At 52.5% G+C, this 15207-nt stretch overlaps 1 protein-coding gene across 1 annotated transcript in view; it reads right to left on the minus strand.

Annotated features, from left to right (window-relative positions):
• The window catches only part of MN1 (MN1 proto-oncogene, transcriptional regulator), a 31556-nt gene extending 16349 nt beyond the window's left edge, over nucleotides 1–15207 (minus strand). The window contains exon 1 of the mRNA XM_065692662.1: nucleotides 11503–15207. Coding sequence (XP_065548734.1) covers nucleotides 11503–14926 — 3424 coding nt within the window. The 5' untranslated portion in view covers nucleotides 14927–15207. The remainder of the gene's footprint in view (nucleotides 1–11502) is intronic.

Below are 15207 nucleotides of genomic sequence, written 5' to 3' on the forward strand. Positions count from 1 at the left end.
GAAGGAAGGCAGCCTTCAAGAACACTTCAACTATAACCCCGTGAAACAGATTCCAAGAGAAGCTCCACAAAAAGGCCAGTATAGCACATCCTAAAAGATGGTAGGGAAAAGGAATGGAAAAAACCTCCATCTTAAAGATGTAAACCAGATTCTGAGGGGGAGAGGAAAAACCACATGGTTTAGATTTTTATTTTCCTAGGGGACAATAAAAGGTTTGGTCTTCTCCCTGTTTTCTTTACGTGAAGCAGCAACAGTTCCTCAGTGCAGTGCATAGGCCCAAACACATGCAAGGAGCAAAACGGTGCAGTGTGATCACTGTGAAGAACTCACAGGGATGTTCTGAGCTGTAACAGTTCCTGTTACATACAGTGAAAAACAATGTAGGCAATGAAAACTATTTTTATCACCATAAGCAAGTGCTCATTTCTCACCAGTTTCATACAGTCTGAAACTGAACATAACCTAAAAAACAACGTCAAACAATTGACCCCACGATCCAAGTTTGCTGATGTATTGCCATCAGGCAGCAAGAATCAGAAAAGCAGACTTGGCACTGAGCGAGCTGTGTTTTACCAGGTTTGCCCAACCCAGGACAAATAAAAGCAAACATTAAATTCAATGGTTTTAGAACTCTTCAGATTATCATCAACTCTCCCAAACCCAAATAAACACAAACCCAAAGTTTACTGGCCTCCTGTTTCATAAACACATCGACTGGTTCTGCAAACAATGCAGCGGGGCTCACAAAAGCACTCAGCAGTGCGCTTTCTAAGCATTGTTCCTTTGACATTCCTCACCTCTTCCCCCCCCCCCCCCGTTGGTTTTTCTCAGCTTACTTCTGGAAATCAATATAACAAAAAATTTCATCTTTCAAAACAGACATTTAAAAGTGCAGCAGCTATGGAAATGCGATTGGACAATGAGTAGTTGTTATTCCCCTTACCTCGCTCACCATACTCTCTGCAAAGCAGTAATTACAGGCATCTACTTCTGTTTTAAGCTTTACAGTAAGCTTTTCCCAAATTTAAGGCCAGCAACCAACCCTTCATTATGCTTAATAGGTAGACATAAAAACGTAATTGTATCACAGTCTCTCCAACTGCGTGTTCCTCCAGCTCCTGCAGCTCACACTTACTGATTCAACAGAGAGATTTTTATTCTCTTCTGTAACTCCAACATTTCAGCACCATCGGCACCAACCACCTCAGAAAAGAACACAGGAAAATACAGGAAGATTTGGAAAATCAGCTGGAGCACAACTTTGTTCGGTTAAACTCCATGTTTCCAATGCGGCATTTGCCAGCCCACAGTGGCCAGGCATCCATCAGCACCTTGGGGTGCCCGGAGCATGGCACCCTCCTGGGAACCTGGAGCATCCCAGAACCTGGAGCACCCCGGAGCTGACGGCTGCAAGCAGCAAATCTGTTCCTGCAATTCCCACCACACCTCAGCTGAAGTAAGTGAACGCAGGACGGAGCACACTAACTGGATTCATCAACAGGACAAACCCCTTCACCATGTAATGTATAATGCTACTTTGCATGCACAAAGTGTAAAAGCAAAGACAAACCAAACAACCACGGCTGCCCTGAGCTCCCTGCGGCTTCTCCAACCATCCCATCGCCAACATTTAGAGCCATCACGACTCACACCCAATCCGCAGACAGCTACAAGGATTAACGACGGTGGTTCGGAACTTCCCAGTTGTGGCAAGTAACAATAAAAAAGAACCAGAACGACGAAGTGTTTTCCTATTCTCTCTTTTCTGCTATCTGCCGATCTCAAAATAGCTCCTATCAATTTTAATTACACTTGAGACAGCCTTATTTTTTCCTCTGCCTCTAGAACGACGGCATGGTAGAGAGCACAGGGAGCTGGGCTGCGAGCTGTTCCACCCAGCATAAAAAGAACAGCATGTGCCTATATTTAGAGGTAGAGAAGGGAACTACAGCATCCAGGGAAAAAAATCATACTGATTTTATCTTCAAAAAAACGCTTATGTTTTTGGTTTGTTTAAATCAAGAATGTGTTGCAAGTGTTTGACCCTATATCCAGCAACAATAAAATCTGTTCCATCATAAAATACCAGCTGCTTTGCACTTTGAAAGATAATACTATTTTTGAAGTGTTTCAGAATTATTGTCTCGTAGATTGTGGTAATTTTTATTATGATTACTGGGGAATTTCTTTTTTTTTTTTTTTTGTAGAATACAAACAATAGGCACATTTATAATTTTCTTGCTTTTAAAACTGTGTTTGGTCTGAAATTTTAGCTACTTTTCAGACTAGGCAAAAAATAGCTTTTAGCCTAACGTGTTGGCACCAATAAAAACTAACAAAACAAGTGAGTCCAATCAAAACTACCAGATGCGAACAGTTACCTGATTGCCTGACACACCCAAGGGACACCCTGTGTGCAGCACTATTACATCCAGATCATCTAGGTTGGAATCTCACCAGAGTATGGACAGCTCAGAGCTCGCTCAGGTCCTGGTGGGGGTGGACCCTCCTCTCCCCTTGCCCGGAGGAGAACAGCCAAGCAGAGGAGCCCACCCATGGTGATGCTCCATCTCCAGGCGCCTGGAGGAGGAGTGAAAACCCACCTTGCATCAAGCTACTTCCACATCATTTCAATTTCTTTTCCTGTTGCTCAGACTGAGAAATTCATTTAGAAATCCACTCACACACTGGATCACCAGTGCCGTAACTGTGGGGTTTTGTTGCTTTTCCAGGAGAGGAGAAATGCTGTACTGGGGCGGGGGCAGCACAACTGCACCATCCCCACCAGACACACTGGCAGAAGAACTAATCGATGCAGAAAGGAGGTTACCAACTGGGACAAGACACGCTCAGCTCTACATTCCCCCCTGCACACACAGCTCATTCCCACCCTGACCACCGCAGCCAGAGCCCAGTGGCACACTCCATCCAGCACTGTTCAGTCCCGAGTGCCAGCCTCTGATGGGCACCCAAGTGCCCAGACTCATTCCCAGGGTTCCTCCGGCTCTGCCAGCATAGGACCCCATCGCAACCCTCCCGGCACCCTCTGCCAACGCCCTGGTGGCACCGTGGTCGCCGGTTTCCCGGGCACCGGCGAGGCTCCTCCGGCCGCCGAGCGGCCAAACACCACCTGGTTTCTCTCATTTGGACTGTAAATCTTTAGCAGTGGGAACATCTCCCGGGTTTCTAAAGCACTGTGTCAATTTATGGTGCAATAAATATGATCTTAATAAAAATAATAATAGAGTGGGACCTGAATACGGACTGCACAGCGATCTACTAAATCAAACATAAACCCAAGTATCCATAACTGCAATGGGAATGACTTGACCAACTGTGCCACCTAGCCAGGAGCCAGGAACGCTCAGGCAGACGCTCCTTCCTGCCTGCTCTCACCAGACAGACAATTCCAGCATCACCTCCAGCAGCAGAGGGGAGGGAGCGCTCAGCCCTGCTCCCCAGGGACATCCCAGCTCGCAGTGCATCTGCATCTGCGCCTCTCAGACATCCTTCATCTCCAGCATCCCCGTTTCCCAACACCTCTCTTGTCCAAGACCAAAAGACTCTAAAATGTCATCACGGAGGAACATCACAACGGCCCCCAAAAAATGAGTGAACGATTTTTCTAGGAAAGAGATGCAAAAATTCTGACCAGGTAATAACCCCCGCCCACCCTTCACTCCCTGCGGGAATATGGGAATATGGGAAGAGAGCATTCACATCTTTCTAGCAAAATGGTTTCAGGCTACAGTAAAAAACAAAAAAAAAAGGGGGGGGGGTAAGAAAAAGTGGTGCCTTTCTCAAACTGCATTTTGGGGGAGGCTCAAGGGGAGGCAGGAAGGATGTGACTGTTTCCAGGGGGTTTTGGTGTATTTGCTTCACACAGAGAATTAATATTCTCAATTTTAAATCAGGAATATATTCTTAATTAGGGTATGAAATGTTTTAAAATCTTCCTCACTTTACAAATGGCTGCTTTTTCAATTAACTGCGCTTCCTCAGCCTCAGGATGATCTTTCTATTAGCAATACAAATGCTTTCTAATATTTTCTGAATACTAATTCACAAAATTAATTAAATGCAGACTTAACTCTGAAAACATATATTTTACTACAAAAAACTGCTGTCTCCCAGCTCCTGACTGATTCCAGGCTTCTCTGTGATGAAGAGTATCAAGTCCTAAAGGCCCAGCAGTCAGAAATGAAGGTAAGAAAGTGAAAAGAAAATAGAGGCAACAACTGGGTTCCCTCATCTCTTAAAAGCTCAGGATGGGGGGAAGTAAAGACAAATATCCACAAGTTCAAGCAAAGCGGCCATGAGAGCAGGGCCAAAGCACTGTCCCCAACACCATGCTCTGCTGGGGAAACCCCGTCAGAGCTCACCCATGTGTTCTTTGTGTTTAAACTCAAATAAACTGTATTTATTTTAATGTAAAAAATTCTATCAAAGCAACTCTTAAATGTAACCAGATTTCTGCTTACCAAAATGAAAAAAAAAAAAAGCTTCTTTAGACAAATCTTCAAAGCTAGTCCGAACATAGACGGCGCAGTGTCGTGCACAGCACTGTTCAGTTAAATACTGAGCAGACACAAATACATCTCCTCAAATTGAAACCAAACAGTGAAGGCTCCCAGCAGAAGGTGAGCGTGCAGAAGGGGCACATTTCACCTCAGGAGCTTCCCATGAGTGACAGACACGTGCATCTTGGGGAGGGAGAGCATAAGGTGTGACAGAACAGCTACTGTCCAACGGGGCAAGACAGGACGTGGGAAAACTTAATCTAAAAATGGCCAGCATGGATCAGACCCAGTCCCATGGGAGAGGGATGTACCGTAGGTCAGAGTCAGGTGTCTCGCAAGGGCATGAGCTCAGAAGAGACGAATGCTGATCACAAACACTCTTACCATGATGCTTGTACCATCACACAAAATAACTCAAGTACGGGGGAGAGGACCATGAGAAAAGCAGCAACCAAAGTATTTTTGCATCAGTATATAGATAAAAAGTGCCACACCAAGAAGGTGCACTTCTAGATCTTACCACTCATTACAGCAACTAAGGAAAACACATTTCCCACATGCCTGTGCTTTTGTCATTTGCCAGGAGATGAGCAGAACGTGAAGACTCAGAAGGGAGGGCGTGGGGGGAGACGAGGAGAGGGGGTGCTGGAGGGGAGCAGCAAAGCAAAATCATCTAAGATGTTCGCTTTGAAGTATTAAGAAAGCTTGTAAAAATTAATGGATTAGACCTCCAGCTGTTCCATTCTCAGCTTTAAATTTAAAAGGTATTTTACTTCGGAAGATTGGCACATAATCCATAAAATATATTTTTTGAAAAAGAAATAATACATTTCCATTAAAAAAGGTCACTAATAATTCATAATGTTTTAACTGCACCAACACGAAAGTGTTTTGCAAAAGAGAAGCAGCTAACTACAAAGAGTATCAGTATTTTTACGCAAGCTAGTCATGGTCTCACTGTGCAAACTGGGTCCATCTACAGAGCAGCAAAAATTCAGATTTACATTTTGAAAGTTGAGAAATCCAACCACGATCATAAGGTCAGGACAGACCTTGAGTTTCCTGAACATTCCACAGCTTCACCTACTCGATTTCCATAGGGATCCCTGCCCTGCATCCCTTACCCAAGGAGTGGTGCTGAGGAAGTACACAAGAAACCCATGCTCTAAATATACCTCATCAATGGAAGTGCTGGCTTCTAAAACACCCCTCAAATAAATGAAACCAGAATAATTTTGTATTTAAAAACCCAATACATGAATCTTTAAAATGTCCTGCAAACTGTTAGCACATATTTATAGGCACAGCCTCTGCTCTTTCCAAGGGAAAAGCCAGGACAGTTTGACCGACAGCACTGGAGCCAGGTGGCTGCGGGCACCCGCTGCGCGGTGTCCATGCCGCCTGCACACAGAGCGCTCCAGCCGGAGCACAGGAAGGACGATCTGCTTGATGTTGGTGGTAAAACAGGGAAGGATCCCACTACCCACCGTCTGGCTGCTCTCTCCTGATATTCTCAATGTGCTCTAGGAATTAAGTAATTAAACTGTTTATGGTATTTCAGTAAATTTAGCATTAAAAAAGTGTATGTGTCGGGCCACCTGAAGATTCATTTAGAGCTGGCTCTACATGTTCTGTGGAAATTCCACTCACACTTGTATTTAACAGAAATACACGAGTAACCACAGACTGAAAACGCACAGTAATTTGTCTAGTAGTAAAATTTTATACGGCCACATAAAGACATTTTGCTGTAGCGAAACCTCTCCCTCTCACAGAACATTGCAGAAGCTCGAGTCAGCTGTTACAAATAAAAGCAGCCTATATACTTTAAGGCTAGACTTTTGTTTAACGCCTTATCCCTTGCTCTATACAAGTAACAACAAACTGCATCTGTAGGCTTTGCTCACGAATAACATTTTTTTAGCAAAAAGCTATTCACAGTTTTATGGCAGAGCATTCCACTAGCTCAAGGGTAAAAACACAGGTATCACACGTTAAAAATTAAGAGTAGACATGGTGTAATATATCACAGATCAGAATAAATCTGTGCTGTCATCTAAGCTCATATATAAATATTGTCTAATTCATTTCCTTTAACATTGTATGTAAAGATCTGAAGCACACTCACACACCAATTTCAAGAAATAAATCCCCCAAAGTCAGTCTCACACACTCGCTCACACTCAGTGCGCACAAAACAGCCCAGCGAAGACTAACCTCACCATTGAACATGCCAGCATGAAATAGCACACTTTGGTATATGACAGCACCCACTTGGTCATCTGCAATAATTCAGTGCAATCCACTAAAATAAGCAGACCAGGTAAATATAAGACCAAAAATTAATGGACAGACAGACAGATGGATGGATGCAAAGGCAAACAGGGTGGCTATGGTAGCTACTGAAACGCCAGTATATTCACACATTTCCTGCATTAAATATCTCGGTGCATTACAGCAGCAACAGCAAATACTATTGAGAACTCTGCCCCTTGCCTCTCTAATGTTTGCCATAAAGGTCTACAAACACTCTCCTGCAGAGTGTTTATAAAACAAAGGAAAACGTTTCCAAACAGGACCATTTTCTATTAGAAAACATTAAAAACGACAGTTGCTCAAAGTAAACAATAGAGTGTTCCTGTCATCCACGGGAAGCCAGGCAGGGGCAACCTCTCCATTTTTATGAACAGGTCAGAAGAGTCCAAAAGATCGTATTAAACCCAAACCTCGGGCACACCGAACTCTCTCCTATGATATGCAACGGGAGCATTCCTTCCCCATAAATCTGCATGCTAATCCAGAGCGTTTATTAAAGATGTGTATTTCATTTCTGTGGAGTAGATCACGTAACTTCTTGGCAAAGGCAACAGCATTTCTTTTTTTTTTTTCCCCAGTAACTGTTAAAATTCCTTGTGTAAGTTTAAAGAGACCTTTCAAGCAAACAAAGCAGTGTCAGGAATCACAGATCCATCGCTGCAAAGTGCGCTGAGCTCAGTCCCTGTGAACTCATTTCAACACCCTCACTACATAAAACCAGTTCCAATCACACACTGCCTGCAATGATATTTACGTGTTTGAAATGCCTCACAAGGGGTCCAACAAACTCGGTCTCAGTAACACAACCAGTCCCTTGGTAAAGCCTCCAACAGAATATAGCAGTATTTAAAAGAAAAGCACACCGCTTTTATTAGCTGTGAACATAGTATGAACATAGTAGGAAGAGAAAGAAAACAAAGGCTTCTCGCTGCATCTGGACCAAACCCGACCTTTGTTAATGTATTTGGTGGTAATTTACAGACACTCCATGCTGGCCTGTGGGCTCATTCAAGGGGTAGGTTCAGTGTTACAATGAAATATTAACAAAAACTCAGAGATGGAAACTAACTGTGCTGCAAACTGCCTGTGCCCATCAGACTCGGACAGACAAGCCCAATGGCCACCAAGCCACTGAACACATTCTGATCTTTTCCAATCAGCACCTCTGGGTTACACAGGGACATCTTCACCTGACACCTGCAGTATGGGACCATCAAAATTTCAATTAAAAACTCTAAAGAAACCCCCCCCACCACTTGATTCCTGGGTTTCTAGAGAACACTGATCAGCACTGCACTGAAGGGGAAATTGTTCTGGTTCAGTCAAACCAGGCAAAGTAAAACCCCATTAAATTGGCCCCGGGTTTTTAACTGAATTTGATCTGCTTATTCTTTGTCAGCTAGAGCTGCGATGCTTAAGTCAACACAACCTCTCTGGACTCAGTGTTACTGTATCTCACTCCCAGCTCTGGCTGCATGGCAGAGGAAGACATGAAATCCTAGAAAGCATCTTTTTTTTGGGAAAAAAAAAAAAAAATCCCGAACTGTCAGCCACTTCACATAAACCCCGTTAGTGCGAGCTGCGTATCCGAGAGAACTCCTCATGGAAAATTCACATTTCAGCAAAGACCAACATCCAGCCAGCATTAATAATGTTAAATTCAGAAACAAAATGTGCACACTCACACACAGCTCGCTAAAGGCAATCACTAAATGGTATCAGTGTGGACACATAACACAGGCACCTACAGCACGGTGCCTGCTTCCAGCCACCTTCCAACCTCACAGCTGGCACAGATTGCCAGGTATGAGCAAACCCTGTTAATGCCAGCAGGAGTTAAAAAGGACGAGCTGTAAGGAATGTGACCAGCCACTGAACAACTCAGACAGGTTGTATCCCCCCGTGATCCGGGCAATAGCCGAGTATTTGAAAAGCTCCCGATCTGCCGTGGTCTGGGGAGCTTCCCGTGCCAGCTGCCCCCCCCAGCACCGGCACCGCAGCCGCCGGTTCCCATCTCCGGCTCCACGGAGGAGCGCGGTGGGAATGCGGCCGGACGCGCACAGAGCGCTCCGCCGAGGGGCCGCCGCTCGCCGCCGTCCGTGCCTGCGTGCCCCGAGCCGCCGGGGCACGGCAGGGCCACCCCGGGAGCCAGTCCCCCAGCGCGTTCCTCCGCCACGGCAGGTGGGATTAAGCACCCACCGCCAGCGGCTGAGCGAACCTGGGGCTAACGGCCAGCCTCACCCTTGTTAACCCCGCACAGCGCTGCAAACGGGGGACAGCTCTGAGCACGCTCAGGAACTGCTGGGCATCAGCAGAAGCGCGGCCCCGCTGCCTGCGTTCACCCTGCCCACGTACACTGGGGAGCTGCTGGATACAAATCCCAGCCGGCCAAATCGCCTTAAAACCTAGGTCACTGGATAAATAAAGCCTTGCCTGCAACACAGTTTCAAATACTCAGTGGCACCGCAACGTGAAGTTAAATCATTTCTACCAACAGCCTGCTCTTTTTCACCTACTGTATCTTTATCACTTCCAAAGCCAGTTAATTATCTGCTGGTCGTTATGAATTTCCTCATCCGAAGAAGCAGCCCATTCAAATCCTTCAAGTGACTAAAGTATGAAAGAAAATGAGTGCCTCTCTGCATTGTTGTAAAACTGGTTGCTATTTTATGTTAAGCCTCCGAAATACTAAAACATATCCTTATATAGGAACACTGATTAAATGGTTTTCGTTCCAAGTGATGAACTATTTTAACAGCAACATTGTGGTTATCGTGACCAGAAAGCAATTACTTATTTCACTAGATGTTACTAAGAATAGTGGTGATCAAAGTGAACGTAGGAGTGCTGCTAAAGATGTTAAAGAAAGCATCGCTCCATATGACACACATACACAAAATATACATGATTTTAAGCCAAATTACACTTTTAATAAATGTGCTGCTCAGGATTAAATCACTGCTCAGGATTAATTTTTTTTTTACCCAAAGTTACTCTTTAAAAATCTATTTCTAAACAGAGCACGGCGTGCGGCTTTGCAGATCTGTATGCGTGTGTGAGAGCACACATAACGGGGTGTGTGTATATTGTGAGAGAACGTATATATGTGTTCGAGTCTGCCAAGGTAGAAGTGACAGGAACTGTGATTTGTGCTAACTAGCTATTGATCCAGTCAGATCTAGATGTTGTGTACAAGAAACAATAAAAGAGAAGGGGCCAGGAAGGATGCTGTGTGCAACTCCATTTAAAAATGGAAAAGAAGGGCCCCAAACAAACCAATTTATGTCCTTGCCTGGGTGAAGCATGGAGAATGCTGATGGGCTTCCCAGAGTCTGCTGTGCATGCTAAACACTCCCGCTTGAAATGAGAGGCTCCTGCACTGGGCATTAAGCATGAACAAAGAGACAAACCGTGGGGGCTAGGATTCACGCTTCAGAAAGCCAAAGCTGGAAAGCCAACCAGAACCGGGGGTAGGGAATCGCCCAGTTTTCAAACCAGCTCCCTCCTGATTTTCCCAACACCTTCCTTAGCAAAATTACTAAACGCGGAGGACTGTAAAAATCAGTCTGTGCCACCAGCTGTAATGAAAACCGTTTGAAACTACCTGAGCGGCACCAAACCAGCAACTTTCCTAGGCACAAATAATGAGTTTATATCGCATAAATTACACACGTGTACTTAGAGCACATCAGAAATTGCCGCCGTGTGTCCACACAGCAGCACGTGCACTTGCACCTATTGTAATATTCACCCACACGGTCAGGCAGTTTGGAAAATACGGCTTTGATAAGATAAAATAGAAGCCAATTGAATCTATAATAATCTTTATCTCAAACAGCTTTTCTAATAGGGGGCTTTCCATTAAAATATTTTTTTTCCTGAGCATGGGGAATTATGATGCCCTCTGGACACGGGGAAGGATCAAAAATGACAACTAATGTTGAAATTAAACATCTGTCAACTAAGCAAGTTTTCTACCAGCAGAGCCAGAGCCTTGTTTTAAATTGCCTTTCTATTAAAGAAAAAGAAATTATGTTAAGAGCCTTTCAGCTCAGTATTGCACCGCTGGAAGGCTTCTACTGCAAGCAGGGAAATACCTGGCACCGGGGGGCACAGCACCACTCCCAGCATGGCTGCACAGCTCAGGAAAAGCCCTCTGACGGTTGGGGGAACTGGCTGGAAGGCTTGGCCAGTGTGGGGCTTGAGGAGCTCCCCCCCACAGCACCCCACACCCAGAGGGCTCCGTGGGGAGCCCCCTCCTCAGTGCTCCATGAGCGGGAGCATGGCTGGGTCTTCACCCAGAGCCCCCTGCTCAGCACCCTGAGACCCCACGCCAGCCCCTCGGGGTGGAAGGGGGGTGTCTGCTCCCCAGGAGGTGTGATGGGGATGATGATGGCAGAGACATCATAGGCCAGCATCACCCGGTGCTGGCTGGACAGCAGGCACTTCATCCCTGCCACTGCCCCCCCCCAGTACAACCACCAGCATCCCGCGCCCCAGCCTGGTGCAGGAATGCGCCCAGCACCCACTGAGGTCCCCACCATGGTCTGGGGTTAGCATGTGCCCAGCATGCCATGGCCAGAGCTCTACCACCTGCCACCTCCCCCTCCCCAAGCAGCCCACTATCCCCCACCGTGGGCCAGCACCCGGACAGGATGACAGATACCTTCTTTGCTGGGATTCGGGGGCTTGGGCTTCTCCCAGGGCACCATGGGTTTGTCCTCCTCCTGCCCCTCCATCAGGGCCTTCTCGCCAGGCAGGTACCAGGTGGAGTTGTGCTCCGCCATCAGGGAGTCCAGGTCGATGGTGCTCATGGCGCCCTTGACGCCCTCTGAGCAGCAGCTGCCCAGGTCGCTGTCCCCGTTCTGCCCTGCGCACTCCCCCTTCTTGCTCTTCAGCCCCAAGGGCTGGTCTTCCGAGATGCTGAACTGCTGCCGCTGGAGCTGGATCTGCGCCTGCAGGATCTCCAGGGGGTGGATCTCATCCTGGGCCGAGGTGCTGGTGGGGGTCCGCACCTGCTCCATGCTCGGCGTGCCCGGGTGGGCGCTCGCTGTGGTGCTGAGCCCGTAGCTGTCAGGGGTCGAGGTAGACGTACTGAGGAGGCCAAGGGCCAGGGGCTTCTGTCCATTGAGAAGTGCGTGCTCCCCACGGGGCAGCTTGGGCGAGCCGCCCAGCAGCGGGCTGCGGGTGGGCTTGGAGGCAGCGTTGTCGGAGCTGGAGGACACCTCGTCCTCATTGCCGTAGCTGGTGCTGACCTCGTCGGGAAAGTCCACGTGCGGGGAGCTGCCGTCCGACTTGGTCACGCTCTGGATGCCGCTGTCCAGGGAGGACATCAGGTCGGGCTGCTCCCCCAGCAGCAGCTCGCCGCCCTTGCCCCAGGATGGCGAGGTCAGGGGCTTGTCATGGGGGGTGCCCCCACCGCGCTCTGCGCCCGCGGCCCCCGGCGGGCCCCCCGCCGCCGCCGGCTGCCCCGGGCTGACACCGGCCCCGCTGCCCTCGGTGGCCGAGAACTTCTCGAAGAAGGTGCCGGGGCTGACGTGCCCGCTGTCCCGTTTCCGGCGGCCCCGCCCCCGCCCGCCACCCGCTTTCCCCTCGCCGCCGGCCGCCGGCTCCAGCGCGAAGCCGGGCGAGAGGCTGCTCTCGGCGGGCAGCAGCGGGGCCGTGCCCGGCGCCTTGCCCGCGGCTCCCCCGCCAGCGGGCGGCCCTGGCGGGAAGTAGTCCGGGGCGGCGGGCGGCGGCGGGTCGGGCTCGGCCTGGCTGAGCTTGCGCTTGGCCTCGGCCGGGCTCTTCTTGTTGAAGGTGACGTTGAGGTTGGGGGCGCCCAGGCTGGCGATCATGTTCTGGCAGGCGGTGGAGAGGGCGGCCAGGCAGCTCTGCCCGAAGACGTTGTCCTTGCTGGCCGGCTTGCTGAAGGAGCCCAGCGAGAGGGCGCCCAGCTTGCTGGCGGCGGGCCGCGGCGGCGGCGGGGGGAACTCGGACGGGGGTGGCGGGTACGCGCCCGGCGAGGCACTGAGCGCGGGCCCAGCCCCGTGGGCCGCTGGCTGCCGCGCCGCTGCCGCGAAGGGGAAGCCAGGCTGGGCAGCGAAGTCGGCAGGGCCGCGGCGCTCGGCAGGTGCACTGGGCAGCGCCACGCCGCCGCCCGGAGACTGCAGCTGCGAGAGGCCGCCCATGGCGGGCGCGAAGGGCTGGTGGACACCAGGCGAGGGCAGGGCCTGTGCTGGCCCCTCGCCTGCCATCCGCAGCGGCTCCTGCAGCCCCAGCCCGCCGGCGCCCGGCCGGAAGAGCACGGCAGCGCTGCCCGGCTGTAGGCCCAGCTCATGGGGGGCCGCCTCGGCCGGCAGCCCCGGTGCCGCCATGCGCCGCGGCAGCAGCTCCCCGGGTGGCGGCGGCCCCGCAAACCAGGCGCTGTCGGGGGCCAGGTGCGGTGCTGGCGGGTCGAAGCCACGGCCGCCGCTGGCCTCGCGCTCGAAGGCGGGCGGGGGCAGGCCGCCGGGCGGGCCCACCTCGCCGTGGTGCCCCAGCTGCTGCAGGCTGGGCGGCCGCAGGCGCTGCTGGCTGCGCGAGGCCATCTGCTTCATCACCAGCGCCGCGTTCTGGCGCTGCGCCAGCGCCGCGTGCTCAGGGCCACCATGCGGCAGTGGCCCCCCGAAGGCCTCGGGCGCCGGCGGGGTGAAGTCGCCAGGCAGGCCGGGGTAGGCCGTTGGGGAGAGGTGGCTCTCCATGGCTGGGCCATGCATGCCGCTGCCCCAGGAGGTGCAGCGCTCGACGCCAGGGTTGCCAGGGAAGTCGAACCGCGGCCTCTTGGCGACGCTCACGTAAGGGGCATCGAAGTGCTGCAGTCTTTGATTTGGTGGCTGTGGCGGAGGAGGGTGCTGCATATTAAACACGGGGTCGGTGTAGGGATGCATATTCCTGTTCTCCAGTCTGTGAATAGGGTATTCAAACTGTGCATGCTGGTTCTGCATTATGGGCCCATTGTCCTGCAGGTTGGGGTTGGGAGCGTTGGCTTCTGTTTGCTGTTGCCTAGGGATGGCTGGCGGGCAGGAGTTCTGTCTGGCCAGCAAGCCCGGCGGCGGCTGCTGTGGCGGTTGCGGTGGCTGCTGCTGCTGCATCAGCGGGTGCCTGGCGCTGGCCCCCGACTCCAGGCTGGCGGACATCTTCCGCGTCCCCCCAAAGCGCTCGAAGAAGACGCCGTGCTGCTGCGGCGGGTGCGCCTTGGCCACGGCCATGCCCGGTGCTCGAGGCAGGGCGGGTGCCCCGGCGAAGCTGCCGCCCGCTGGCACCTGCCGCCCGCCACCGTAGTGCGGCAGCTGCCCCTCGGGCTCCGACGGCGAGAACACGGGCAGCTCGAAGTGGCCGGAGGGGCCGTCGCCGGGGTAATTGTATTCCAGCGAGTCCACGCTGCCCTGCGCGGGCAGCCGCCGCTGCTCCAGGCCGTGGGGCTCGGAGGAGCCGGCCGCCGGCAGCCCGTGGAAGGAGGCTGCGCGGTTGGGGGACTGGTCCAGGGGCAGGCAGGGCGCCGGCACGGCGTGGCTGGAGCCGCCGGCGCTGTGGTGCTGGAAGTCGGGCAAGTTCCCGGGGCGCTGCTGCCCGAAGCCCTCGCCCCCCTGGCCCTCGCCCATGTGCTCGTAGCCGTCGGCGAACGCCGTCTGCCCGCCCAGCGCGCCGCTGTAGCCCAGGAGCCGGCCGCCGTGCACGCAGGAGGCGCCAGGGTCGGGCCCGAAGTTACCGCCGAAGTGCGGGGGGTGCTGGTGCGGGTGGTGGCCGCCGCCGTGGCCGCCGTGCGCCGTCTGCCCGCCGAAGAAGCCGTGCACCGGCGGCTGCATGCCGCCGCCGTGCAGCTCGGCGGGGCCGCGGCCCGGGAAGCCGTAGGCGTCCGCGGGCAGGCTCATGTTCATGCCCAGGAGGGGCGGCTCTCCCAGCGCGCCCAGGGCCGGGTCCACCGCCGCCGCTGCCGCCGGGCCGCCGCCGGGGAAGGCCGGCGCCTTGAAGTGCGCGCTCATGCTCAGTCCGGGCTGGCCGAAGCCCCGCTCCGCCTGTCCGCCGCTCCGGCTGCTGCTCTGCGGCTCGAACTGCTCCAGCCCGAACATCCTGCGCGGCTCCTCAGCAGGGCATGGCTGCTCCGCTCCGCCGTCCCGCTCCGCGATGCTCGGCCACCCCGCTCACATCCTGCCGCGCCTCCGCGCCGCTGGCATCGGCCGCCCGCCCGCGCTCGCCCCGGCGGCTCTCCGCTCGCTGCCCCCGCTGCGCCGGCCGCGCTGCGCTGCCCGAGAGCCGACGGGGCGGCGTGCCGCCGCTCATAGGCTCCGGCGTCCGGGGGCTGCGCGCAGCATCGCCGGCCCGCCGTGCGCTGCCCGCGGCTCGCAGGGAT

The sequence above is a fragment of the Lathamus discolor genome, chromosome 12 (assembly GCF_037157495.1).
Source record: "Lathamus discolor isolate bLatDis1 chromosome 12, bLatDis1.hap1, whole genome shotgun sequence".
Taxonomy (NCBI): Eukaryota; Metazoa; Chordata; class Aves; order Psittaciformes; family Psittacidae; genus Lathamus; species Lathamus discolor.